Below are 26891 nucleotides of genomic sequence, written 5' to 3'. Positions count from 1 at the left end.
CGTGTTACAAAATTCATTCACAGATCACTGGTTTGAGTGAGAAAACATATTTAAGAGACGTGAAGATAGTTTCTCAATGTCACTCATCTAGCGTTGGAATTCTTATCCACGATTTCTGAAAGCTTATGTTCACTGTTCAGTTTTTTTTCACTACAGCCCAGCTGCCTGATGTGCTATTTTCTTTTTAAATCTCTTCATCCATTTTTTTTACTTTTACTATCAGATGTGAGGCTTTTATCTTCACAAGTTAAAGAATTGATTGAAAAACTTATTAACCAGGCTCCTGACCATTCTTCTCCTGGTTACCCGAGTCACCTTCCTAAAACATGGATTTTATCATGCCATGTCCCAACACCAATCTTCACTGGCTCACCGTGACGGATGCTTTAATTATTTCCTTTACTGTACAATAAATATTGCTCCCTTTATGAGTGCCCACTGAGCATCAGGTACTATACTACATTCTTTATATTTCTTCAATTTAATCTATGTAATACCCATATAATACAATCTTTATTAATTGCTTATTATACAAGAAGACTGAGGCTTTGGAAATATTTAAGGTTAAAAAAATAAGTTTAAAGATAGAATTCAAATCCATGCCCGCTTGATACACATTTCCATTATTTTTTTCTTTTTATCACCTAAGACCTCTCTTGGGCAAATGACTGAGTAATTAATTGATGATGACAAAGGCTTTGAAATATTGAATAATGTTGTGAATAAAAATTGCTTGATGGTTCTCCTTCTTCTCCTTCTTTTTTGATATTTCAGTTCGGCAGAACGTTCTGGAGAGAGAGAACCATGAGTTAGCATTGCCAGGAAGAGGAACATTTAAGTTAACGGTCAAGTTGCCTCCAGCCACAAATGAAGTCCATGATGCCTCTAAGGAGAAAATTCCAGCAAAGGTAAGTAAAGGAGCAAATAGCCAGGAAGCAGGGTGTTCTCCCAAGGTGTGTGGGATGGGATGCACAATGAGGAACACCTAGTGGAACAAAAAATATAAATCAAACTGCAGTGAGAAATGCAACTTACAGAAGTGGTGGGACAGGTATGGAATAATGAAGGAGGGGCACCTTTTGTTTGATTTTTAGACACTTTTGAAAAAGTCAAGATTTGGGGGCTATAATAAGGGAGGTTTGAGATATAAAATTTTGGGTTGCTCTTAACCTGGAACTTGTTGTATTAGTTTTACTTTTACATTGTTTTGAGGAGATAGTGATCCATACTGCATGTACTAAGTATTTTCTAAAATGGTATAGTAATAGTATCTACCTTGTTGGATTGCTGGATTGTTGTGAGGGTTGGATGAGACAACCAGTGTAAAGCAAATGGCACAGTGCTAATAGGAAAGACTCAATAAATGTTAAATGGGGAAAAGATGAAGATCTTACCCCTTGCTCTGGACACTTGGTATTCACTGGAGTTTCTGTTATTTTTGACTCATATTTACCAGTGGTTTTTTGCGCTGAGTAACTGGAGGTGGCATTACACATGGGGAGCATTGGAAAGCATTATTGCTGGAGTTTTTCACTATTGTCTGTTGACCCTGTATCTCCAGGCTGGTTTCAGGAACATTTTCTTAATGTAAAGAAATTTGCATTATTGGCAATTTATGCATGCTACTTTATTGTTTGAATTTCAGGAATCCAAGACCAAAGAACATGCCAATGAACCAGGTAAGGTCTCAATTGAGATGACTGGCCTTCACGAGGCAGTTTTGCTTTGATTAAAGATGGCACTTGTAGACATACATCATCCTTATCCTCTTTACTTCACAAGGCAGGTTTTTCTCAACTTGGCGGTGCCTTGGGCTCATTCTCAGTATACTCTCAGCCAGCTGTTCAGAGGGTGAACACTGGGGCAGCCACTTGAGCTCTAAAGGCTCAGGTCAGAAGGATGAAAACAGCTCTCTCTGTGGGGGCTGGGAGATACCTTTCAATTGAGCGGAGGACTAAGAGGGCCTGGCGGAAGGTGATGAACTGACCTTTAGAGCCCACTTGTGCCCAAGCTGCCATCGAGAAGCAAGTGCATGACGTATCAGTGGGTGCTGTTTGTGGCCAAGTCAGTTTCTGAGCACTGGGTGTGGGATCTGCTGTCCTCAGAAGCCACTACAGGAAGGTGTGGGTCCTCTGTGGATGAAAGGTTGAGTGCTGGGTGCAGGATGGGGTGCAACCCTCCAGAGCAGCAGCTCCTCTCCCCCATCTGCTGTGAGAGAGCCGGACACCTAGTGGCTGTTGTGGAGTCTGTTGCTTAACTCGTGTCTGGGTGTTAGCCTGTGGCCCCTGACATTTACTAAAGAAGCCAGTACTCTCTACCCCACTTTCTGGGCTAAGCATGGTGTTATAAAGGGGATGAAAACGTGAAATGTAATGAATGGCTGAGCAAGAGAGATAAAGTGATACATATCCAGATCTTAGGGAAAAGAAAATTCCAAAAATGTGTAAGTATTTTCTTCTAAAGTAGAAATTGTCTTGAGAACATGTTTAGATTTTTGCAACTTACTCTTTTTGAAAATGGTACTAGGATGAGAACTTGGGGTCATTGTCAGGGCTCTTGGGTCCATTGTCAGAACTCTATTAATTCATTAGTATGGTGATCAAAATGAAGATGGAGGTGGTTGCCTAGTAGGTCCCACTACTAAGGGATGAGGAGAGCAGAGGACACAGCACCATGAAGGCACTAGACATGCCTGAAACCCATAGCTTCAGGTTAATGATTGACAGGCAGTAACAGAGCAGGGAAAGGCACACACCAACATCAGGGGGTATGAGCACTAAGCCAGTGTCCTGTTTCAGGCGACACTGAGCTGGTTTGGGGCTCAAAGGTGGAAACCAGCAAATGGAAGAACTAGAAGAGAGACGAACAAGAGCAGAGAAATACTGGTCACTTGTGGTCATCAAATTCCGTTTATTTCAAGTCTATATTTCAAGCCTGGACCCTCTTCTAAATCCCAGAGCTGTGCCTGACCTTCCTGTAAGAAAATATGTTAGTGCCAATGTGTCTGAAGCCACATGTGTCATCTGCCTCCAAACCAGTGCCCTCTTCTGTCTTTTTTATTTCTCTTCAAGTGCATAACCAGTTTGACCATCACCTACTAGAAATTTGTCTTTTCTTTAAGCTTTCACATATGTTGGTCTCATTCATTCCTCCCTCACCCCAGGCCCCCATTATCACTTTACAAATCCAGCATGGCAGGAATACCCTGCTTGGTCTCTCTGTACCTGATGTCCTTCTCCTTAAATCTGACCAGTCCTTTGTATTGCGGGATATCTGGTCATCTTTTTCATGGAAACCTTCCCTGGCTCACCTTACCACCAACTGCAAGATAAAGTCCAGACCCCATTCTGGCTGAAGCTGACTTTTCTGGCCTCATTTCTTACATCTCTGTACATGAGAGCTCCTTAAGCTTTTTTGGTCAGATCACCATTTCCTACATAGTTTGGCACAACACTATACTCTGCCTGTATTCTGTTGCTCACAGTACTCTCTACCCCACTTTTCTCTACCTAAATCCGATAGACCCTTCAAAATCTACTCAGATTCCTCCTCTTCTCTAAACCTTTTCCAAGCCAGCCAATCCCTTTATCTCTTTTTCTTGGATTCCTGACTTAATTGTTGGTGCTCTTTATATGGCAATGCCTCTCTTGTGATGAAGCTTCTAATAGTGGGGTGATAAAACTGTATTGATAGCAAGGCTCTTATCATTCACTCAGTCCAATACTCTCATTTTTAAATTAAAAGATGTGCCCAAGGTCACATGGCTAAAGAGTGGCAGAGTTAGGTGTTGAACTTATAAGGCCTCACCTCCAGTCCAGTACTCACCCTGATTTGTCATTCATGACTTATTGAATGCTAGTTTATGTTGCTATTGAATCCTCAAGCTATTTTTTATTTGGCATAAGTGTGTGTGTGTGTGTGTGTGTGTGTGTGTGTGTGTGTGTGTGTATTTATTTATTGGGGTGATCTAACTGCTGTAACAAACAAGTCCCCAGATCACAGTGCAGTGTAGTTGGCAGCTAGGGTGGTGGGTGGAGTGTAGACTGCTTTATGCAGTCATTGGGGAATCCAAGCCCCCTTGATACATGGCCTGCAAGAGAGAATGGAGAGCCATATGAAGGAGACACGTATTGGTCATGCTTGGAAGTGGAATTCACCCCTTCTTCCCATATTCCATTAGCCACAGGAACTCTGCTATAGGAATTTAACTGTAGGAAGTCTGGGCAATATTTCCCAGAAAGAAAACAAAATGGATTTGATAAGCACATGACATTTTACTCTGCCATGATAAACATTTACAAATGTCAAAAAGAAAGAAGATGGCGGCGATATAGGCAGATGCATCCCAGGTTGTGTCCTGGAGCAAATGGAGTGAGCAGCTGAAACTAGTAACACCCACCCCGAATTGGCGAAATTGCTCAGCTGGTGAGTAGGTTTGCAGCCGGGAAGGGCAGAACTCCCCTGGAAAGGTAAAAAAAACCAGGGATTTGGGCAGGAAAGTTTGCCAGACCTCTGAGCCCAGAGGGTCGGAGGGAGACCGCATGGCAGACAGCCGCGTCCCCTGGGACAGGCACAGCCCCTGAATGGGGGAAAGGAGATCTGCGGGATTCCTGGAACTGCCAGGGGATTTGAGAACTGGGTTCTATGACCACGGAGGACTGAGCCTAAAGGGGGCAGCCTGAAGAGCTGACCTGACCATGCAGTGCCAGTAAGAGAGGAGCTTACAGAACCTAAGCATTCTCCATTTCTGCGGCCGGCGTTTGTTTGTTTGTTCTCACCAAATCCTGTTCATGGGACATTTCGGATACAGACACTCACCTGTGCTGAAGAGAGGGAGAGGGTGCAGAGGAGTGGAATCTGGGGAGAGACTGAGGAGAGAAGGGGGGCCAGGAGAGGTGGCAGCGAATTGAGTGTTGAGTGCTGAGACACCCCTTAGCCCAGGACTGGGGCAGCCATTCTCTCCGGAGAGTGAGACTCCTCCCCCCAGCCCCCAGGCAAGGAGCACAGCCACACCCAGATTCCACCCTGAACAAGATCAAGGATTAAAATAATCTGATCAGTCCCTGGGAGTTAACAGGGTCTGGCCTATAGAAGGATTTTCAATGCCGTATAGCCTCAGAGGCCAACCCCAGAACACTGCCACCCAGAGGCTGAGCCACAAACTGACTCTTTGCTAAACACAAAATAAGGCAGTCTGAAAAACAAATAAGGCCTGCTTTGAAATAAGGACTGTGGTTTACAACACAGAGGAACAGTGTATCACAGGGAAACTCAACACTTTCCTGAATACCTGGCAGGACTAAAGGCGAGCCAGACTGAAGAATAGAAGAACCGAAGGACCTTCACTACTGCAATATTTTTTTTCTTTTTTCACCTTTTAACTAAGAAACCAATTTTTTTTCTTTTTTCTTTTTTTTTCTCCTTTTTTTTTCTTCTTTTTTCTTTTCTTCTTTTTCCATCTTCTTTTTCCTGATTTTACCCTTTTAATTACTACCTTCTTATTTTTAACCAGCATTATTACTGCTACCATTTTACTATCTTTTAAAGTGCCATTTTATTTTCTCTTTATTCTATTTTGGGATTAGTGTTCTCCATTCTATTTTCATCGTTATATTATTGGTTGTTTCTAGTTTGCATCCATCTACAGGGAGCTGTTGCTGGAATTTGCTGGGATTTGTGGCGGTTCTATAGGAGTATTCTCCTCATATAAAAAGTCTCTTCCCCTCTTCCACTTCATTCTCTCTTTTCGCTCTTTTTTTTTTTCTTTTCTTTTCTCACTTTTATTTTCCCCCCTCCTTTTTCCCAATTTCATTTTTGCACTCCCTTTTTTGATCCCTAGTTTTCTTTTCTTATTTCTCTTTTATCTTTATCTCTTCCTTCTTCCTTATCCCCTAATTCTCTTTATTCGGGTGGTCACCTTTATTTGGGGTTATTAATATTGTGAATATATTTGTGTTTAGTGCCTGGTACGTGGTGCCTTGTTGTGTTGTATTTTGTGCACTTAAATCAACGCAGCAGATCCGAGCAATAGCAGCCTACTGAGCACCACACCCTCTGCTAAGGAACAGCAGCTGTATGTGAAACCGCCCCCCACCAGCCAGAAGAGCCACCACAGCTGTGAACAGCACCCACCAGAGGAGCTGCTGCCAACTCAAGAGCAGCTGCTACCGCAACCGCCCGAAGAGCAACCACAGACCAAGGAGTCACTGCCACCCAGGGAGCAACCACTGAACGACTCAACGTCTAGATATGTCAGTGAGATCAAACATGGGTAGACAAAGAAACCCCCAAAGGAAAGAGAAGGAGGACTCTCCAGAAAAGCAGCTAAGTAATACAGAGGCATGCAACATTACAGAAAAAGAATTCAGAATAAGGGTCCTAGAGTGCATAAACCGGATGGAGGGAAAAATCGACAACCTCTGCAAGAAGCAAGAAGAAACAGATGAAAAAATCAACAACTTAAGTAAGACCCAAGAAGAAATGAAGAGCGATATAGCTGCAATAAAAAACACCATTGAAAGTATCAACAGTAGGCTAGGAGAAGCGGAGGACCGAATTAGTGAATTAGAAGACAAGGAAGCAAAACACACCCAAAATGTACTGCAATTGGAGAAAAAAATTAAAAGACAGGAGGAGAGCCTAAGGGAGCTTTGGGACAACATGAAACGAAACAACATACGAATAATAGGGGTTCCAGAACAACAGAAAGATGAACAAGGATTAGAAAACCTATTCGAAGAAATAATATCAGAAAACTTCCCTGAGGTGGGGAAGAAAAAAGTCACACAAGCCCAGAGAGTCCCATACAAGGTGAACCCAAAAAGACCCACACCAAGACACATCATAATTACCATGGCAAATGTTCAGGACAAAGAGAAAATCTTACAGGGCGCAAAAGAGAGACGGAAAGTCACATACAAGGGATCTCCCATTAGAATATCAAATGATTTCTCAACAGAAACACATCAGGCCAGAAAAGAATGGATGGAAATTTACAAAATGATGCAAAGCAAAGGACTGAATCCAAGAATACTCTATCCAGCAAGGCTATCATTCAAACTTGAAGGGGAAATAAGAAGCTTCAAGACAAAAAAAGGCTAAGGGAGTTTATCACCACCAAGCCAGCAATGCAAGGAATGCTAAAGGGACTGGTATAAAAAGAAGAAATAAAAAGCTCAGAAAGAAAACAGCCACACACACACAAAAAGAAATGGCTACAAACAAGTACCTTTCAATAATAACTTTAAACATAAATGGACTAAATGCTCCAACCAAAAGACATCAAGTGGCTGAATGGATGAAAAAACATGACCCATACATCTGCTGTCTACAAGAAACCCACCTCATTAGAAGGGACTCACACAAACTGAAAGTGAAAGGATGGAAAAATATCTTTCAGGCAAATGGAAAGGAAAAGAAAGCTGGGGTAGCAATACTTATATCGGACAAAATAGACCTCAAAGTGAAGGCCTTAACAAGAGATAAGGAAGGCCACTTCATAATACTAAAGGGATCAATACAACAAGAAGATATAACCCTGTTAAACATATATGCACCCAATGCATGAGCACCCAAATTCATAAAAATAACTCCTGTAAGATATCAAAGGAGAGATCGACAACAATACAATCATAGTAGGGGACTTTAATACACCATTGACAGCACTGGATAAGTCCTGTAGACAAACAATCAGCAAAGATACAGCAATCCTAATGACTCACTAGCTCAGATGGACTTAATAGACATCTTCAGAACACTTCACCCCAAAGCCAGGGAATATACGTTCTTCTCAGGTGCTCATGGGACAACTTCAAAAATAGACCACATATTGGGTCAAAAGGAAAGTATCCCCAAATTCAAGAAGATTGAAATCATAAAAAGCATCTTCGCATACCACGATGGCATAATACTAGAAATAAACTACAATAAAAACAACCCAAAATACTCAAACACCTGGAAGCTGAATAGCATGCTATTAAATATTGACTGGGTTACCAATGAGATCAAAGAAGAAATTAAAAACATCCTGGAAACTAATGACAATGAAAACACAACAATCCAAAACCTATGGGACACAATGAAAGCAGTCCTGAGAGGGAAGTTTATACCGCTACAGGCCTATCTCAAAAAACAAGAAAAAATGGTAGTAAATCATCTAACTCTACAACTCAAAGAATTAGAAAGAGAGCAACAAGAAAACCCCAGAGTGAGCAGAAGGAAGGAGATAATAAAGATTAGAGCAGAAATAAATGACATAGAGACCAAAAAAACAATACAGAAAATCAATGAAACCAAGAGCTGGTTCTTTGAAAGGATAAACAAGATTGACAAACCTCTAGCCATGTTCACCAAGAAGCAAAGAGAGAGGACCCAAATAAACAAAATCAGAAACGATAGAGGCGAAATAACAACAGACCCCACAGAAATACAAATGATTGTTAAAAAATACTATGGACAGCTTTACTCCAACAAACTAGACAACCTGGAGGAAATGGACACATTCCTAGAAAAATACAACATTCCAAAACTCAATCAGGAAGAATCTAAATATCTCAACAGGCCAATAACCTTGGAAGAAATTGAAGCAGTCATCAAAAAGCTTCCAGCAAACAAAAGCCCAGGACCAGACGGCTTCGCAGGGGAGTTTTACCAAACATTCAAGGAAGAACTAAAACCTATCCTCCTCAGACTACTACAAAAAATTCAAGAGGAAGGAACACTTCCAAGCTCATTCTATGAAGCCAGCATCACCCTAATACCAAAACCAGGTAAAGACAACACAGTGAAAGAGAATTACAGGCCAATATCCCTCATGAACATAGATGCCAAAATCCTCAACAAAATCTTAGCAAATCGGATCCAGCAGTACATCAGAAAGATCACACACCATGACCAAGTAGGATTTATCCCAGGGATGCAAGGATGGTACAATATCCGCAAATCAATAAACTTGATACATCACTTAAACAAATTGAAAGAAAAAAACCCCATGGTCATATCAATTGATTCAGAAAAATCATTTGACAAAATTCAACACCCATTTTTGATAAAAACTCTCAGTAAGGTGGGAGTAGAAGGATCATACCTCAAAATAATAAAAGCCATATATGACAGGCCCACAGCCAGCATCATACTCAACGGACAAAAACTAACACCATTTCCCCTAAGAACAGGAACAAGACAGGGATGCCCCCTCTCACCACTCCTGTTCAACATAGTACTGGAAGTGTTAGCCATTGCAATTAGGCAAGAAGAAGAAATAAAAGGCATCCAAATTGGAAAAGAGGAAGTAAAACTGTCCTTATTTGCAGACGACATGATATTATACCTACAAAACCCTAGAGACTCCATCAAAAAGCTACTAGACTTAATACATGAATTTGGCAATGTAGCAGGATACAAAATTAACCCCAAGAAATCTGAGGCATTTCTATATACCAATAGTGAACTTTCAGAAAGAGAGATTATAAAAACAATCCCGTTTACCATGGCACCAAAAAAATTAAGCTACCTAGGAATAAACTTAAGTAAAGAGGTAAAAGACCTCTACTCAGAAAACTACAGGACGTTGAAGAAAGATATAGAGGAAGACATAAACAGATGGAAGAACATACCGTGTTCATGGACTGGTAGAATCAACATCATTAAAATGTCCATACTACCCAAAGCAATCTATAAATTCAACGCACTTCCCATTAAAATACCAACGGCATACTTCAGAGATCTAGAACGAACTTTCCAAAAATTCATCTGGAATAAAAAAAGACCCCGAATAGCTGTAGCAATCCTGCAAAAGAACAAAGTAGGTGGGATCTCAATACCAGATATCAAGATGTATTACAAAGCCACTGTTCTCAAAACTGCCTGGTACTGGCACAAGAATAGGCATATAGATCAATGGAATAGAATAGAGAGCCCAGAAATCGGCCCGAACCAATATGCTCAATTAATATTTGACAAAGGAGGCAAGAACATACAATGGAGCCAAGATAGTCTCTTCAATAAATGGTGTTGGGAAAATTGGACAGATATATGCAAGAAAATGAAACTAGACCACCAACTTACACCATACACAAAAATAAACTCAAAATGGATAAAGGACTTAAATGTACGACAGGAAACCATAAAAATTCTAGAAGAATCCAAAGGCAACAAAATCTCAGACATATGCCAAAGCAATTTCTTCACTGATACAGCTCCTAGGGCACTTGAAACTAAAGAGAAAATGAACAAATGGGACTACATCAAAATAAAAAGCTTCTGCACAGCAAAAGAAACCGTCAACAAAACAATGAGAAAACCCACTGTGTGGGAAAACATATTTGCCAATGACATATCTGATAAGGGCCTAATCTCCAAAATTTATAGGGAACTCATACAACTTAACAAAAGGAAGATAAACAATCCAATCAAAAAATGGGCAAAGGACCTAAATAGACACCTTTCAAAAGAGGACATTCAGAAAGCCAAGAGACATATGAAAACATGCTCAAAGTCACTAATCATCCGAGAGATGCAAATCAAAACAACAATGAGGTACCATCTCACACCTGTCAGACTGGCTATCATCAACAAATCAACAAACGACAAGTGCTGGAGAGGATGTGGAGAAAAAGGAACACTTGTGCACTGCTGGTGGGAATGCAGACTGGTGCAGCCACTGTGGAAGACAGTATGGAGTTTCCTCAAAAAACTGAAAATGGAACTCCCATTTGACCCTGTGATCCCACTTCTAGGAATATATCCCAAGAAACCAGAAACACCAATCATAAAGGATATATGCACCCCGATGTTCATAGCAGCACAATTCACCATAGCTAAGATCTGGAAACAGCCTAAGTGCCCATCAGTAGATGAATGGATTAGAAAACTGTGGTACATCTACACGATGGAATACTATGCTGCTCTAAAAAGGAAGGAACTCTTACCATTTGCAACGGCATGGATGGAACTGGAGAGCATTATGCTAAGTGAAATAAGCCAGTCAATGAAGGAAAAATACCACATGATCTCACTCATTCATGGATAATAGAGACCATTATAAACTTTTGAATAATAATAGATACAGAGGCAGAGCTGCCTCAAACAGATTGTCAAACTGTAGCGGGAAGGCCATGGAGGGTGGGTGCAGGAGGTAGGGGGGTAAGAGATCAACCAAAGGACTTGTATGCATGCATATAAGCATAACCAATGGACATAAGACACCGGGGGATAGGGGAGGCTAGGGGACTGTCTAGGGCGGGGGGGAAAAATGGACACATATGTAATACCCTTTGTAATACTTTAAGCAATAAAAAAAAAGAAAAAGAAAAGAAAAAAAAAGAAAACATATAAAAAAAAACATTTACAAATGTCAGTTTCTTTTCTTATTTTTCTTGAATACCTCCATTAGAAATAAGTTCCTTATCCAATGTTTTTTGTATGTACCCTCTCCACATATCCAGTACCTTTAACATACCAAGGGCTCCAACTGTATATTTGTGCAAAGAATGTCTAAAGATCCTATTGTGCCCATCATGTTTCTCTGCACTGGATTAAGCATAGAGTAAGACTGTCCTTATGCATATGTGTAACGCACTTATGGTCAACAATGGGGAGGAACAAGCTGGCTGGAGTGATTGCTATTCACTGAGTTTGATGTACATGTATAGCCTCTAGGCCATTTTACCATCTCTGTGTATCCCCTAGTCATTCAGTGCCAGCATCTTTTTTCCCCCTTAGTGATGGGAAGTACTGCTTTTCAGAGCATAAAGAGTTAGATCATGCTCATGTTTGGCATCATCAGATATTCTTGCTTTCCTCCAGTGGTCCAAGCACTAAATCTCCAATTCAACAGACACTCATTGAGCCTCAAGTATATACCATGTGCTAGCAATACCAGGATGCATAAACATGTTCTTTACCTTTGAGAAACTGAGTTCAATCACTATGGTGCTGTGATAGAAGTATATGTTAGCAGAAAAAGGTGTTATAAAATTGAACATCATCATCACAATTCATTTAAGCTAAAAGACCTCTAAGATCTGTTTTTATTTGAGCTAGCTAAGAGGTTGGGAAGGAAAAAGGGCAGTGTCTTATGATAATTTACTTTGCTGAAATCATGGTAGATAAATATAACACCTTGACTTCTTTTGTATCCCTAAAATCAGATGCATCAGAAGATACACAAATCTCTCTCAACAAAAGATCAGAAAAAATAGAAGCTATCCCAAAGCAATGTGAAAATATTCCCTCTTTGGTTGCATTTGAAAATCTCAAAGCAAATGTGACTGACATGATGCTAACCTGGTTGGTGGAGAGCATAAGTGGCCTGTCCAGTGCTGATTTTGAAGTGGAAGTAATACGAGATTTTGATGTTGGCGTAGTTACCTTTCGAACATACATAGGTAAGATGGACTGACCCTTCATGTTCTGTCTTCTTTGCACAGCACTTTTGGGATTTGGGACACCTAGCTAATAGAATGTCTCTGAAAGTTACACTCTTGTTAGTAGCTGGTAAGAGAGGACGCCAAGTTAATATAGATCCTTTTTTATTTGAAAGAGAAGCAATTTTGTTGTGAATCCAAATTATGGCATGTTTAATGAATTAAATTTATTGTATGAGTTGTGTGTGTATGTGTGTGTGTAAGAGAGACGGAGAGGGGGTGGGGGAGAGAGAGAGAAAGAACACACCTAAGTGAAAATCTTTTCTTTTTTTTTAAAAATATATTTTATTGATTTTTTTTACAGAGAGGAAGGGAGAGAGATAGAGAGTTAGAAACATCGATGCGAGAGAAACATCGATCAGCTGCCTCCTGCACATCTCCGACTGGGGATGTGCCCGCAACCCAGGTACATGCCCTTGACCGGAATCGAACCTGGGACCTTTTAGTCCGCAGGCCGACGCTCTATCCACTGAGCCAAACCGGTTTCGGCCTAAGTGAAAATCTTAAGTGAAGTTCATGGATCTTAAATTGATTCTGAGCACAGGAGTGAGTGTTTTCACGTGCTACCTCATTGAGAGAAGTAAATATGGATCTGTGTTACTAAATTCGATTTGAAAGTAATAATTATAATATTAGCTAGCACTCAAATGCTGTTAGTGTAAGTCAGGTACTATGCTAAGCTCTTTACATGTATTACTTAATTTATTCCTTTCAACAACTTTTTGAGATTATTATTATAATTTCTCATTTTACACCTGAGGAGACAGAGGTGCAGAGATGCTAATAAATGAATAACTGGATTCGAACCCTGGCAGCAGACCTCTATACAGCCTGTTCTGTTATCCCCTTTCCCATATATCTTCTCAGTGTTTTCAGGGTCATCTACTTATGCACGGAGAGTAAGTGCATGTGATGCAGAAAATGAGTGCTCTTTGAGGTCTGTGGGAGGAGTCTGTGAGTTGGAAGAGCCATCTCCAGAAAAACGGGGACATTTCCCAATTCCAAGTCCTCACTGTTCCATAGCTGAGGCAGTCGAATGGTTAATTAAGAGCACAGGTCATGCCCTGGCAGGTGGCTCCATTGGTTAGAATGTTATCGCATGCACCAAAAGGTTCTGGGTTTGATGCTTATGTTTTTCTTTCACATTGATGTTTCTCTCACTCTCTCCCTTCCTTTCTCTCTTAAATCAACAAAAACATATATTGGGTGAGGATTAAAAAAAATAAAGAGTGAGGTCATGATGTCAAAATTCTAGCTTCCACATTTAAGTAATTATCTGAGGTTGGCCAAGTTACTATCCTCTGTGTGCTTTGCTTTCTTCACCTATAAAATGGGGATAAGAACACCTGCCTTATTCAGTTTCTGTGAGAATTAAAGAAATAATGTTTGAAAAGCTCTTCACATCGTTCCTGGTAAGGACATGGTAAGGACCCAATAAGGGAGCTATTCTACTTTCAAGTTTATGATTATTTCTCATAAAGGAATAACTAGATGGACCTGCTTTTGTTTATTGAGCAATAGTTTTGAATGCCTACTATGTGCACATGTCTAGGTGCTGTAGTAGTAATATGAGATGTTGATGTTGCCGAGATGAATAATTCTTGGTCTCTGCTTCTCAGGAACTCCTATGGGGCAGGGTGGAAACCAATACACAAATGAACAGTGAAGATCAAGAGGAGAAGTTGCCTCCCTTGGCTGTGAACAGCCGGCTGTGGGGAATGGGAGGAAAGGGGACCCAAACAAGGCAGTGTGGCTTTGCCCTGCCTCTGTCCTTCATGAAGCTTAGACTCCTGCAGTACCAGGCTATCAGGTCCCCAATATACTATGTTCAATGTCACTGCTGTTCCCTCTGCCTGAAATGCTTCCTCCCTTATGTATCTGGCAAACTCTTCTTCATCCTTCAAAACTCAGACTGGTGACGACTTACTCTGTGAATCCTTGTCTGAGTGCCAATATTAGTCTTCTGGCCCCAATTGAAACCACAATAGATCACTTGTTTGCTTTCAAGAGTTCCTCCCTAGAGGGTGAATGTTCCAGAACTTGTTGTATTCAACTCCCTCCCCAGCTCCTAGCACAGCGCCTGACACAATATGGGCCCAGCATCAATATTTATTTATTTGAAAGAGATCATTGGGTTGAGTCCTGAAGGAGGAATAGGACCAAGATAAAAAATTGGAGGAGGGCATGTCAAGCACAGGGAACCATATAAACAAAGACAAAGGAGAATGGTTTTGAAAATAATGACTAGTTTCTGTGGCAGTATGAAAATAAAATGAACGTCATGGAATAACCAGAGGTGATATTTAGAAATTAATTTAGAGTCAAATAGCAAAAGACATATTTCACCTAGCTCAGGAGTGTGAACTCATGCTTGCAGGTAATGGGGATCCATTGAAAGACTTGAGAAAGGGGTGAAGTGAGGAGATTTGAATAGTAGAGATTACGCAGGTGGTTAGATCAAGGAGGGCTGGAGTGGGCTGTGAGCAGAGGTAGGGACACAACTCTGTGGTAAGACATTCATAGATGCATCATTGTTCAGAGACTGGGAATTTTGGGCAAGTAAATTCATATTTAGGAATTAAAATCTTGCACCTAAAAATTGAGTGCTTATGTCCCCTCTTTATCTCTGTTAATTCAGACAGTATGTTGTATAATATAAAGAAATAATTTTCTGATTGATTAATTTTGGTTTGCAGATGTCATGAAATTTGTTGAAGATTGTTTCATGCGCTATGCAGTGACACAACTTCAGCTTTCTCCAAGACTTCTGGAAGCAACAAAAATGATCAGGGTTGAAAACCTGCCACCTGGCATTGACTCCTATAATTTGAAATGTTTATTTGAAAATCCTCAAAATGGAGGGGGAAGAGTTGTCAGTATTGAATATTTTCCTGAAGAGAGTTCAGCTCTGATAGAATTTTTTGACAGAGAAGGTAATGTCTATTAGCCTGATTTTGTACACCTTACCTGGAATAATTTAAATATGTTAACAGATCTTATTATTATAGTTATCAGTTAAAGTCTTTTTTTAAATTTATTTTATTCCTTAAAGTATTACAAAGGGTATTACATATGTGTCCTTTTTTCCCCCTGCCCTTGACAATCCCCTGGCCTCCCCTACCCACCAGTGTCTTGTGTCCATTGGTTTTGCTTATATGCATGCATACAAGTCCCCTCCCGCTTGCCCACCAACCCTCCAGGGCCTTCCCACTGCAGTTTGACAATCTGTTTGAGGCAGCTCTGCCTCTGTATCTATTATTGTTCATAAGTTTATAATGGTCTTTACTATCCATGGATGAGTGAGATCATGTGGTATTTTTCCTTCATTGACTGGCTTATTTCACTTAGCATAATGCTCTCCAGTTCCATCCATGCTGTTGCATATGGTAAGAGTTCCTTCTTTTTTACAGAAGCATAGTATTCCATCGTGTAGATGTACCACAGTTTTCTAATCCATTCATCTACAGATGGGCACTTAGGCTGTTTCCAGATCTTAGCTATGGTAAATTGTGCTGCTATGAACATCGGGGTGCATATAGCCTTTCTGATTGGTGTTTCTGGTTTCTTGGGATATATTCCTAGAAGAGGGATCACAGGGTCAAATGGGAGTTCCATTTTTAGTTTTTTGAGGAAACTCCATACTGTCTTCCATAGTGGCTGCACCAGTCTGCATTCCCACCAGCAGTGCACGAGTGTTCCTTTTTCTCCACATCCTCTCCAGCACTTGTCGTTTGTTGATTTGTTGATGATAGCCAGTCTGACAGGTGTGAGATGGTACCTCATGGTTGATTTGATTTGCATCTCTTGGATGATTAGTGACTTTGAGCATGTTTTCATATGTCTCTTGGCTTTCTGAATATCCTCTTTTGAAGGGTGTCTATTTAGATCCTTTGCCCATTTTTTGATTGGATTGTTTATCTTCCTTTTGTTAAGTTGTATGAGTTCCCTATAAATTTTGGAGATTAGGCCCTTATCAGATATGTCATTGGCAAATATGTTTTCCCACGCAGTGGGTTTTCTTGTTGTTTTGTTGATGGTTTCTTTTGCTGTGTAGAAGCTTTTTATTTTGATGTAGTCCCATTTGTTCATTTTCTCTTTAGTTTCAAGTGCCCTAGGAGCTGTATCAGTGATGAAATTGCTTTGGCATATGTCTGATATTTTATTGCCTTTGGATTCTTCTAGAATTTTTATGGTTTCCCGTCGAACATTTAACTCCTTTATCCATTTTGAGTTTATTTTTGTGTATGGTGTATGTTGGTGGTCTAGTTTCATTTTCTTGCATATATCTGTCCAATTTTCCCAACACCATTTATTAAAGAGACTATCTTGGCTCCATTGTATGTTCTTGCCTCCTTTGTCAAATATTAATTGAGCATATTTGTTTGGGCAGATTTCTGGGCTCTCTATTCTATTCCATTGATCTATATGTCTGTTCTTGTGCCAGTACCAGGCAGTTTTGAGAACAGTGGCTTTGTAATACAGCTTGATATCTGGTATTGAGATCCCACCTACTTTGTTCTTTTTCAGGATTGCTGCAGCTATTCGGGGTCTTTTTTTATTCCAGATAAATTTTTGGAGAGCTCGTTCTAGATCTCTGAAATATGCCATTGGTATTTTAATGGGAAGTGTGTTGAATTTATAGACTGCTTTGGGTAGTATGGACATTTTAATGATGTTGATTCTACCAATCCATGAACATGATATATTCTTCCATCTGTTTATGTCTTCCTCTATCTCATTTTTCAACGTCCTGTAGTTTTCTGAGTAGAGGTCTTTTACCTCTTTAGTTAAGTTTATTCCTAGGTAGCTTAATTATTTTAGTGTGATGGTAAATGGGATTGTTTCTTTAGTCTCAATTTCTGAAAGTTCACTATTGGTGTATAGAAATGCCATAGATTTCTTGGCGTTAATTTTGTACCCTGCTACATGGCCAAATTCGTCTATTAGTCTAGTAGTTTTTTGATGGAGTCTCTAGGGTTTTGTATGTATAATATCATGTCGTCTGCAAATAAGGACAGTTTTACTTCCTCTTTTCTAATTTGGATGCCTTTTATTTCTTCTTCTTGTCTAATTGCAATGGCTAATATTTCCAGTACTATGTTGAACAGGAGTGGTGAGAGTGGGCATCCGTGTCTTGTTCCTGTCCTTAGGGGAAATGGCGTTAGTTTTTGTCCATGGAGTATGATGTTGGCTGTGGGCCTGTCATATATGGCTTTTATTATGTTGAGGTATGATCCTTCTATTCCCACCTTGCTGAGTGTTTTTATCAAAAATGGGTGTTGGATTTTGTCAAATGCTTTTTCTGCATCAATTGATATGACCATGTGGTTTTTTTCTTTCAATTTGTTTATGTGATGTCTCACGTTTATTGATTTGTGGATATTGTACCATCCTTGCATCCCTGGGATAAATGCAACTTGGTCATGGTGTATGATCTTTCTGCTGTACTTCTTGATCCAATTTGCTAAGATTTTGTTGAGAATTTTGGCATCTATGTTCATGAGGGATATTGGCCTGTAATTCTCTTTCACTGTGTTGTCTTTACCTGGTTTTGGTATTAGGGTGATGCTGGCTTCATAGAATGGGCTTGGAAGTGTTCCTTCCTCTTGAATTTTTTATAGTAGTCTGAGGAGGATAGGTTTTAGATCTTCCTTGAATGTTTGGCAAAACTTCCCTGTGAAGCCGTCTGCTCCTGGGCTTTTGTTTGCTGGAAGCTTTTTGATGACTGCTTCAATTTCTTCCAAGGTTATTGGCCTGTTGAGATTTTTAGATTCTTCCTGATTGAGTGTTGGAATGTTGTATTTTTCTAGGAATTTGTCCATTTCCTCCAGGTTGTCTAGTTTGTTGGAGTAGAGTTGTCCATAGTATTTTTTAATAATCATTTGTATTTCTGTGGGGTCTGTTGTTATTTCGCCTCTATCATTTCTGATTTTGTTTATTTGGGTCCTCTCTCTTTGCTTCTTGGTGAGCCTGGCTAGAGGTTTGTCAATCTTGTTTATCCTTTCAAAGAACCAGCTCTTGGTTTCATTGATTTTCTGTATTGTTTTTTTGGTCTCTATGTCATTTATTTCTGCTCTAATCTTTATTATCTCCTTCCTTCTGCTCACTCTGGGGTTTTCTTGTTGCTCTCTTTCTAATTCTTTGAGTTGTAGAATTAGATGATTTACTACCATTTTTTCTTGTTTTCTGAGATAGGCCTGTAGAGCTATAAACTTCCCTCTCAGGACTGCTTTCATAGGTTTTGGATTGTTGTGCTTTCATTGTCATTAGTTTCCAGGATGTTTTTAATTTCTTCTTTGATCTCATTGGTAACCCAACCAATATTTAATAACATGCTATTCAGCCTCCAAGTGTTTGAGTGTTTGGGGTTGTTTTTGTTGTAGTTTATTTCTAATATGCTATCGTGGTCTGAGATGATGCTTGGTATGATTTCAATCTTCTTGAATTTGGGGACACTTTGTTTGTGACCCTATATGTGGTCTATTTTTGAATGTGTCTTATGAGCACTTGAGTGGAATGTATATTCCGTGGCTTTGGGGTGAAGCATTCTGAAGATGTCAATTAAGTCCATCTGATCTAGTGAGTCATTTAGAATTGCTGTTTTGTTGGTGATTGTTTGTCTAGAGGATTTATCCAGTGATGTCAGTGGTGTATTAAAGTCCCCTACTATGATTGTATTGTTGTTGATCTCTCCTTTGATATCTTCCAGGAGTTTTTTTATGTATTTGGGTGCTCCTGTATTGGGTGCATATATGTTTATCGGGGTTATATCTTCTTGTTGTATTATCCCTTTAGTATTATGAAGTGGCCTTCCTTATTTCTTGTTATGGCCTTCACTTTGAGGTCTATTTTGTCCGATATATGTATTGCTACCCCAGCTTTCTTTTCCTTTCCATTTGCCTGAATGATATTTTTCCATCCCTTCACTTTCAGTCTGTGTGAGTCCCTTATTCTGAGTTGGTTCTCTTGGAGACAGCAAATGTATGGGTCATGCTTTTTTATCCATTCAGCCACTCAACATCTAGATATGTCAGTGAGATCAAACATGGGTAGAAAAAGAAACCCCCAAAGGAAAGAAAAGCAACTAAGTGATACAGAGGCATGCAACATGACAGAAAAAGAATTCAGACTAAGGGTCCTAGCGTGCATAAACTGGATGGAGCATTTAGTCCGTTTACGTTTAAAGTTATTATTGAAAGGTACTTGTTTGTAGCCATTTCTTTTTTTGTGTGTGGCTCTTTTCTTTCTGAGCTTTGTATTTCTTCTTTTTACACCAGTCCCTTTAGCATTTCTTGCATTGCTGGCTTGGTGGTGATAAACTCCCTTAGCCTTTTTTTGTCTTGAAGCTTCTTATTTCCCCTTCAAGTTTGAATGATAGCCTTGCTGGATAGAGTATTCTTGGATTCAGTCCTTTGCTTTGCATCACTTTGTAAATTTCTGTCCATTTTTTTCTGGCCTGATGTGTTTCTGTTGAGAAATTTTTAGATTTATTGGGAGATCCCTTGTATGTAACTTTCTGTCTCTCTCTTGCAGCCTGTAAGATTCTCTCTTTGTCCTGAACATTTGCCATGGTAATTATGATGTGTCTTGGTGTGGGTCTTTTCGGGTTCACCTTGTTTGGGACTGTCTGTGCTTGTGTGACTTTTTTCTTCCCCACCTCAGGGAAGTTTTCTGATATTATTTCTTCGAATAGGTTTTCTAATTCTTGTTCCTCTTTCTGTTGTTCTGGAACCCCTATTATTCGTATGTTGTTTCGTTTCATGTTGTCCCAAAGCTCCCTTAGGTTCTCCTCCTGTCTTTTAATTTTTTTTTCCAATTGCAGTACATTTTGGGTGTGTTTTACTTCCTTGTCTTCTAATTCACTAATTCGGTCCTACGCTTCTCCTAGTGTACTGTTGATACTTTCAATGGTGTTTTTTATTGCAGCTATATCGCTCTTCATTCCTTCTTGGGTCTTACTTAAGTTGTTGATTTTTTTCATCTGTTTCATTTTGCTTCTTGCATAAGTAGTTGATTTTTTCATCTCTTTCTTCTTGTTTCTTGTATATGTTGTTGATTTTTTCCTCCATCCAGTTTATGCACGCTAGGACCCTTAGTCTGAATTCTTTTTCTGTCATGTTGCATGCCTCTGTATCACTTAGTTGCTTTTCTTTCCTTTGGGGGTTTCTTTTTCTACCCATGTTTGATCTCACTGACATATCTAGATGTTGAGTCGTTCAGTGGCTCCTCCCTCAGTGGCAGTGGCTCCTTGTGCTGTGGTTTCTCCTTGGGCAGTTGCCGTAGCAGCTATTCCTCAGTTGGCAGAAGCTCTTCTGGTGGGTGCTGTTCACAGCTTTGGTGGCTCTTCTGGCTGGTGGGGGATGGCTTCACGGACAGCTGCTGTTCCTCAGAGGGTGTGGTGATCAGGAGGCTGCTGTTGCTTGGATCTGCTGTTGATTTAAGGGCACATAATACAACACAACAAGGCACAACGTACCAGGCACTGAACACAAATATATTCACCATATTAATAACCTCAAATAAAGGTGACCACCTGAATTAAGATGATTAGGGGATAAGGAAGAAAGAAGAGAAAAAGTTAAAAGAGAAAAAAGAAAAGAAAAGAAAAGAAAGAAAGAAAGAGGAGCACAAAAATGAAATTGGGAAAAAGGAGGGGGGAAAAAGAAAAAAAAAAGAGCAGAAAGAGAGAATGAAGTAGAAGAGGGGAAGAGACTATATGAGGTGAAAACTCCGATAGAACCGCCAGTAATCCCAACAAATTCCAGCAGCAGATCCCTGGTGATGAATGCAAACTACAACTAACCAATAATATCAAGAGTGGCAAGGGAAAACAGAAGCACAAAAATAACAGGGGGAGGGTGAGTGGAGGGAGGGGAAAAGCAGTAGAAAAAAATAAAAACAAAAAGCAAAACAACCTGACAACCAGTCCTAAACACACACACACACACACACACACACACACACACACACACACAACAACAATATACTCAACAATCAAGCAAACAGCAACAAAACAATAGAAAGATAAAAGAAGAGAAAAAAATTTTTGGATAGTGAAGAAAGATAAGGGATAGGTGTATAAGGATTTAGAGCAGTGGAGTGGAAATAGGATATATAAGTAGGGTGAAATTTTGACAGGGGGAAAAAAAGAAGGAATCGGGAAAATCTAAAGCAGGAATTGGGTAAGAGAAAGAGGACAAAAGGGGAAAAGTGAGGAAGAGGGTTTTAGCATAGAGGTAAAATTGAGGTAGGGAAAATTGATGCTAAAGGAACGATGAAAATAGAATGGAGAACACTAATCCCAAAATAAAATAAAGAGAAAATAAAATGGCACTTTAAAAAATGGTAAAATGGTAGCAGTAATAATACTGGTTAAAAATAAAAATGTAATAATTTAAAAGGATAAAATCAGGTGATGGAAAAAGAAAAAAAAATTGGTTTCTTAGTTAAAAGGTGAAAAAAGAAGAAAAAAAATTTGCAGTAGTGAAGGTCCTTCGGTTCTTCTACTCTTCAGTCTGGCTCGCCTTGGTCTTGCCAGGTATTCAGGAGAGTGTTGAATATCCCTGTGATACACTGTTCCTCCGTGTTGTAAACCACAGTCCTGATTTTAAAGCAGGCCGTATTTGTGTCCCAGACTGCCTTAATTTGTGTTTAGCTAAGAGTCAGTTTGTGGCTCAGCCTCTGGGTGGCAGTATTTTTGGGTTGGCCTCTGAGGCTATACAGCTTCTCTATCCAGTAGCAAGGGTTTATTTTCTCTATTGCACTTAAAACTGGTTTGGGGAGGTCAACTGCCCAGAGCTGGTTCTTTAATCATTACCCTGCTCTGTGTTATTGCTGGGACTGAAAGTCCCTCTATAGGCCAGACCCTGTTAACTCCCAGGGACTGATCAGATTATTTTAATCCTTCATCTCATTCAGGGTGGCATCTGGGTGTGGCTGTGCTCCTTGCCTGGGGGCTAGGTGGAGGAGTCCCACCCTGGAAAGAATGGCTGCCCCAGTCCTGGGCCCAGGGGTGTCTCAGCACTCAATTCGCTGGCACCTCTCCCAGCCCCCCCTCTCTCCCCAGACTCTCCCCAGATTCCACTCATCTGCACCTTCTCCCTCTCTTCAGCACAGGTGAGTATCTGTATCCAAAATGTCCTATGAACAGGGTTCAGTGAAAATAAACAGACACCGGCCGGGGAAACGGGGAAGGCTGAATTTCTGTAAGCTCCTCTCTTACCGGCACTGCATGGTCTGGTCAGCTCTTCAGGCTGGCCCCTATAGGCTCAGTCCTCCGTAATCACAGAACCCAGATCTCAAAACCCCAGGCACCAGCAATCCCTCGGATCTCCTTTCACCAGTCAGGGGCTGTGCCTGTCCCAAGAGACGCGGCTGTCTGCCACTCGGTCTCCCTCTGACCCTCTGGGCTCAGAGGTCTGGCAAACTTTCCTGCCAAGATCCCTGGTTTTTTACCTTTCCAGGGGAGCTCTACCCTTCCCGGCTGCAAACCGTCTCCAGCTGAGTAATTTCGTCAATTCGGGGTGGGTGTTATTAGTTCCAGCTGCTTACTCCATCTGCTCCAGGACAAGACCTGGGACGCATCTGCCTATATCGCCCTAGTTATCAGTTAAATCCTGATGTATTTTATTTTTATTCATATATTTCCTTGGTAATCCAGTTAGAAATCCTATTCATTTGGGATATGATACTTAATGTGTCCAGTGATTCAAACATTAAAGAAGTAATGTCACATTGTTGAAAGATATAAAGTTTCTCTTCTAAGCCTCTACCTATGATAACTGAAAAATATATAATTCGTAGAATCCTGGAAATACTGTGTTTAAAAAAAAGAGATTATCTGCTTTTTAGCTGTACACTTGCAGAAATTCTCAAGTTAATTTCAACAAGTTCAGATAACGAAATACTCAGAAACGCATATGCTCCTAGAAAGTATCACTACGTCCCCTTTCACCAGTCAGGATCATCATTCAGAAGTTAATGGGGGTGATTTCACAAGATCAGTGGGTGCAGTGACCCTATGAAAACCATGTCCAGCTGAACCTCAGGGAAGCACTCCTGAGGGTTTTGTAGACATAAATTGCCAGTTCTCTGAGACACTTGCAAAGCCGGCTTGGAGATTCCATTCATGTTCAGAGGTCAAGGCTGAGGAATTAGGGAACTTGACTTCCTAGGGAAAGAAGAAACAACGTGTTTGGGATTAAATGGGAGAGCATGAGATAGGATCATGTGATATGCCACCCACTTAAGATAAATTGCTTCATGGGGCACTTGGAAGAACCTCCCTTCAGCTTTTATAAGTTGGAGAAGATGGGATGAAGGTATGTTTTAGCTTAAAATAGAATGAAAGATCTAGTGTTCCTTGGGTGAAGGTAAAGCTACATAAAGCTGTCTACTCTAGAACTTAGCTCCTAGCTAATGTTGGCAGTTGACAACTTTGGGGCTCTTGAACATCTTGAGGGCATGGGGCAGTTGGGTGTGTCTTCAGAATGCCTAGTTACATGAGTACCACTAAAAATAGGAAGTATTTAATTGAGGCTTATTTTATTTTTAAAAATTTTTATTGTTTTAAGTGTTACATATAGTATTACATATGTCTCTTTTTCCCCCCATTCACCTACCCCCACCTACCCCACCACCCAGCACATGCCCTCACCCTGCTAGTGTCTGTGTCTATTGGTTATGTGTATATGCATGCATACAAATCCATTGGGTGATCTCTTATTCCCCTCAACTTCCCACTGAAGTTTGACCATCTGTTTGATGCTTCTCTGTCTCTGTTCCTATGTTTTTATTTTGTTTTATTGCTTAAAGTATTACAAAGAGTATTACATATGTCTCCTTCCCCACCCCCCCATGACATTTCCCCAGTCTCCCCTACCCCCCAGTGTCTTATGTCCATTGGTTATGCTTATATGCATGCATACAAGTCCTTTGGTTGATCTCTTACCTCCCCCTTCTCCACCCCCCAACCCTCCCCAGCCTTCCTGCCGTAGTTTGACAGTCTGTTCGATGCTTCTCTGCCTCCATATCTATTTTTGTTCATCAGTTTATAATGGTCTTTATTATCCATAAATGAGTAAGTTCATGTGGTATTTTTCCTTCATTGACTGGCTTATGTCACTTAGCATAATGCTCTCCAGTTCCATCCATGTTGTTGCAAATGGTAAGTATTCCTTCTTTTTTACAGCAGCATAGTATTCCATCATGTAGATGTACCACAGTTTTCTAATCCATTCATCTACAGATGGGCACTTAGGCTGTATCCAGATGTTAGCTATGGTAAATTGTGCTGCTATGAACATAGGGGTGCATATATCCTTTCTGATTGGTGTTTCTGGTTTCTTGGGATGTATTCCTAGAAGTGGGATAACTGGGTCAAATGGAAGTTCCATTTTTAACTTTTTGAGGAAACTCCATACTGTCTTCCATAGTGGCTGCACCAGTCTGCATTCCCACCAGCAGTGCACGAGTGTTCCCTTTTTTCTGCATCCTCTCCAACACTTGTGGTTTGTTGATTTGTTGATGATAGCCAGTCTGACAGGAGTGAGATGATACCTCATTGTTGCTTTGATTTGCATTTATCGGATGATTAGTGACTTTGAGTATGTTTTCATATGTCTCTTGGCTTTCTGAATGTCCTCTTTTGAAAGGTGTCTATTTAGGTCCTTTGCCCATTTTTTGATAGGATTGTTTATCTTCCTTTTGTTAAGTTGTATGAGTTCCCTATAAATGTTGGAGATTAAACCCTTATCAGTGATAACATTGGCAAATATGTTCTCCCATGCAGTGGGCTTTCTTGTTGTTTTGTTGTGCCTATTTTTGTTCATCAGTTTATGCTGTTCATTATATGCCACAAATGAGTGAGATCATGTGATATTTATCTTTCTCTGACAGGCTTATTTTTCTTGGCATAATGCTCTCCAGTTCCATCCATACTGTTGCAAATGATAAGAATTCCCCCCCCCCTTTTTTTTACAGCAGCATAGTATTTCATTGTGTAGATGTACCACAGTTTTCTAATCCACTAGTCTGCTGATGGGCACCTAGGCTGTTTCTAAATCTTAGCTATTGTAAATAGGGGTGCATATATGCTTTCTGATTGGTGTTTCTGTTTTCTTTGGATATATTCCTAGAAGTGGGATTACTGGGTCAAATGGCAGTTCCATTTTTAATTTTTTGAGGAAATGCCATACTGTTTTCCACAGTGGCTGCACCAGTCTGCATTCCCACCAGCAGTGCACAAGGGTTCCTCTTTTTCCACATCCTCACCAGCACTTGTCCTTTGTTGGTGATAGCCATTCTGACAGCTGTGAGATGGTACCTCATTGTTGTTTTGATTTGCATCTCTGGGGTGCTTAGTGACTTTGAGCATGTTTTCATGTCTCTCGGCTTTCTATATGTCCTCTTTCAAAAAGTGTCTATTTAGGTTCTTTGCCCATTTTTTTATTGGTTTGTACCTTCCTTTTGTTAATTTGTATGAGTTCCCTATAAATTTTAAACCCTTATCAGAAATAAAATTGGCAAATATGTTCTCCCATGCATTGGGCTTTCCTGTTGTTGATGGTTTCTTTTGCTGTGCCGAAGCTTTTTATTTTGATGTGCTCCCATTTGTTAATTTTCTCTTCATTTCCATTGTCCTAGGAGCTATATTTGTAAAGATATTGCAATGACATATCTGCTATTGGTAAAGATATTACTATGACATGTTTGCTATTTTGTTGCCTATGTCTTCTTCTAAGATTTTTATGGTTTCCCATCTTACTTTTAAGTCCTTTATACATTTTGAATTTATTTTTGGGTAAGGTGGTGATCTAGTTTCATTTTTTTGCATGTATCTGTCCAGTTTTTTCAGCACCATTTATTGAAGAGACTGTCTTGACTCCATTGTATGCTCTTTCCTCCTTTGTCAAATATTAATTGAGCATAATGACTTGGGTCGATTTCTGGGTTCTCTGTTCTTATCCATTGGTCTGTATGTCTGTTCTTGTGCCAATACCAGGCAGCTTTGAAAACAGTGGCTTTGTAACATAGCTTGATATCTGATATTGAGATACCACCTATTTTGTTCTTCTTTCTCAAGATTGCTGCAGCTATTGGGGGGTCTTTTTTTTTTATTCCAGATGAATTTTTGGAGAGTTTGTTCTAGGTCTTTGAAGTATGCGGTTGGTATTTTAATTGAATCTATAGATTGCTTTGGGTAGTACGGACATTATAATGATGTTGATTCTTCTATTTGTTTATGTCTTCCTCTATCACTTTTTTCGGTGACCTGTAATTTCCTGAGTATAGGGCCTTTAACTTCTTGGTTAAATTTATTCCCAGGTATCTTAATTTTTTGTTGCAATGGTAAGTGGGATTTTTTTTAGTTTCTGTTTCTGTAAATTCATTATTGGTGTATAAAAAAGCCATAGATTTCTGGGTATTAATGTATCCTGCTACATTGCTGAATTCATTTATTATGTC

The 26891-nt window shown here is 40.0% G+C and overlaps 1 protein-coding gene across 4 annotated transcripts in view; it reads left to right on the top strand.

Moving 5' to 3' along the window:
• LOC132230335 (protein mono-ADP-ribosyltransferase PARP14-like) overlaps window positions 1-26891 on the top strand; it is a 181123-nt gene that overhangs the window by 108830 nt on the left and 45402 nt on the right. Inside the window, exons 2-5 of one of the 4 annotated variants that reach the window (XM_059687651.1) lie at window positions 775-908; window positions 1646-1679; window positions 12150-12386; window positions 15122-15358. The exons of 1 other annotated variant lie outside the window; for it this stretch is intronic. In XM_059687651.1, coding sequence (XP_059543634.1) covers window positions 775-908; window positions 1646-1679; window positions 12150-12386; window positions 15122-15358 — 642 coding nt within the window. The remainder of the gene's footprint in view (window positions 1-774; window positions 909-1645; window positions 1680-12149; window positions 12387-15121; window positions 15359-26891) is intronic. 2 more of the 4 variants (XM_059687652.1, XM_059687653.1) reach the window with 2 other exon arrangements.

The sequence above is a fragment of the Myotis daubentonii genome, chromosome 3 (genome assembly GCF_963259705.1).
Source record: "Myotis daubentonii chromosome 3, mMyoDau2.1, whole genome shotgun sequence".
Taxonomy (NCBI): Eukaryota; Metazoa; Chordata; class Mammalia; order Chiroptera; family Vespertilionidae; genus Myotis; species Myotis daubentonii.
This window is presented reverse-complemented; position numbering and strand designations above follow the sequence as displayed.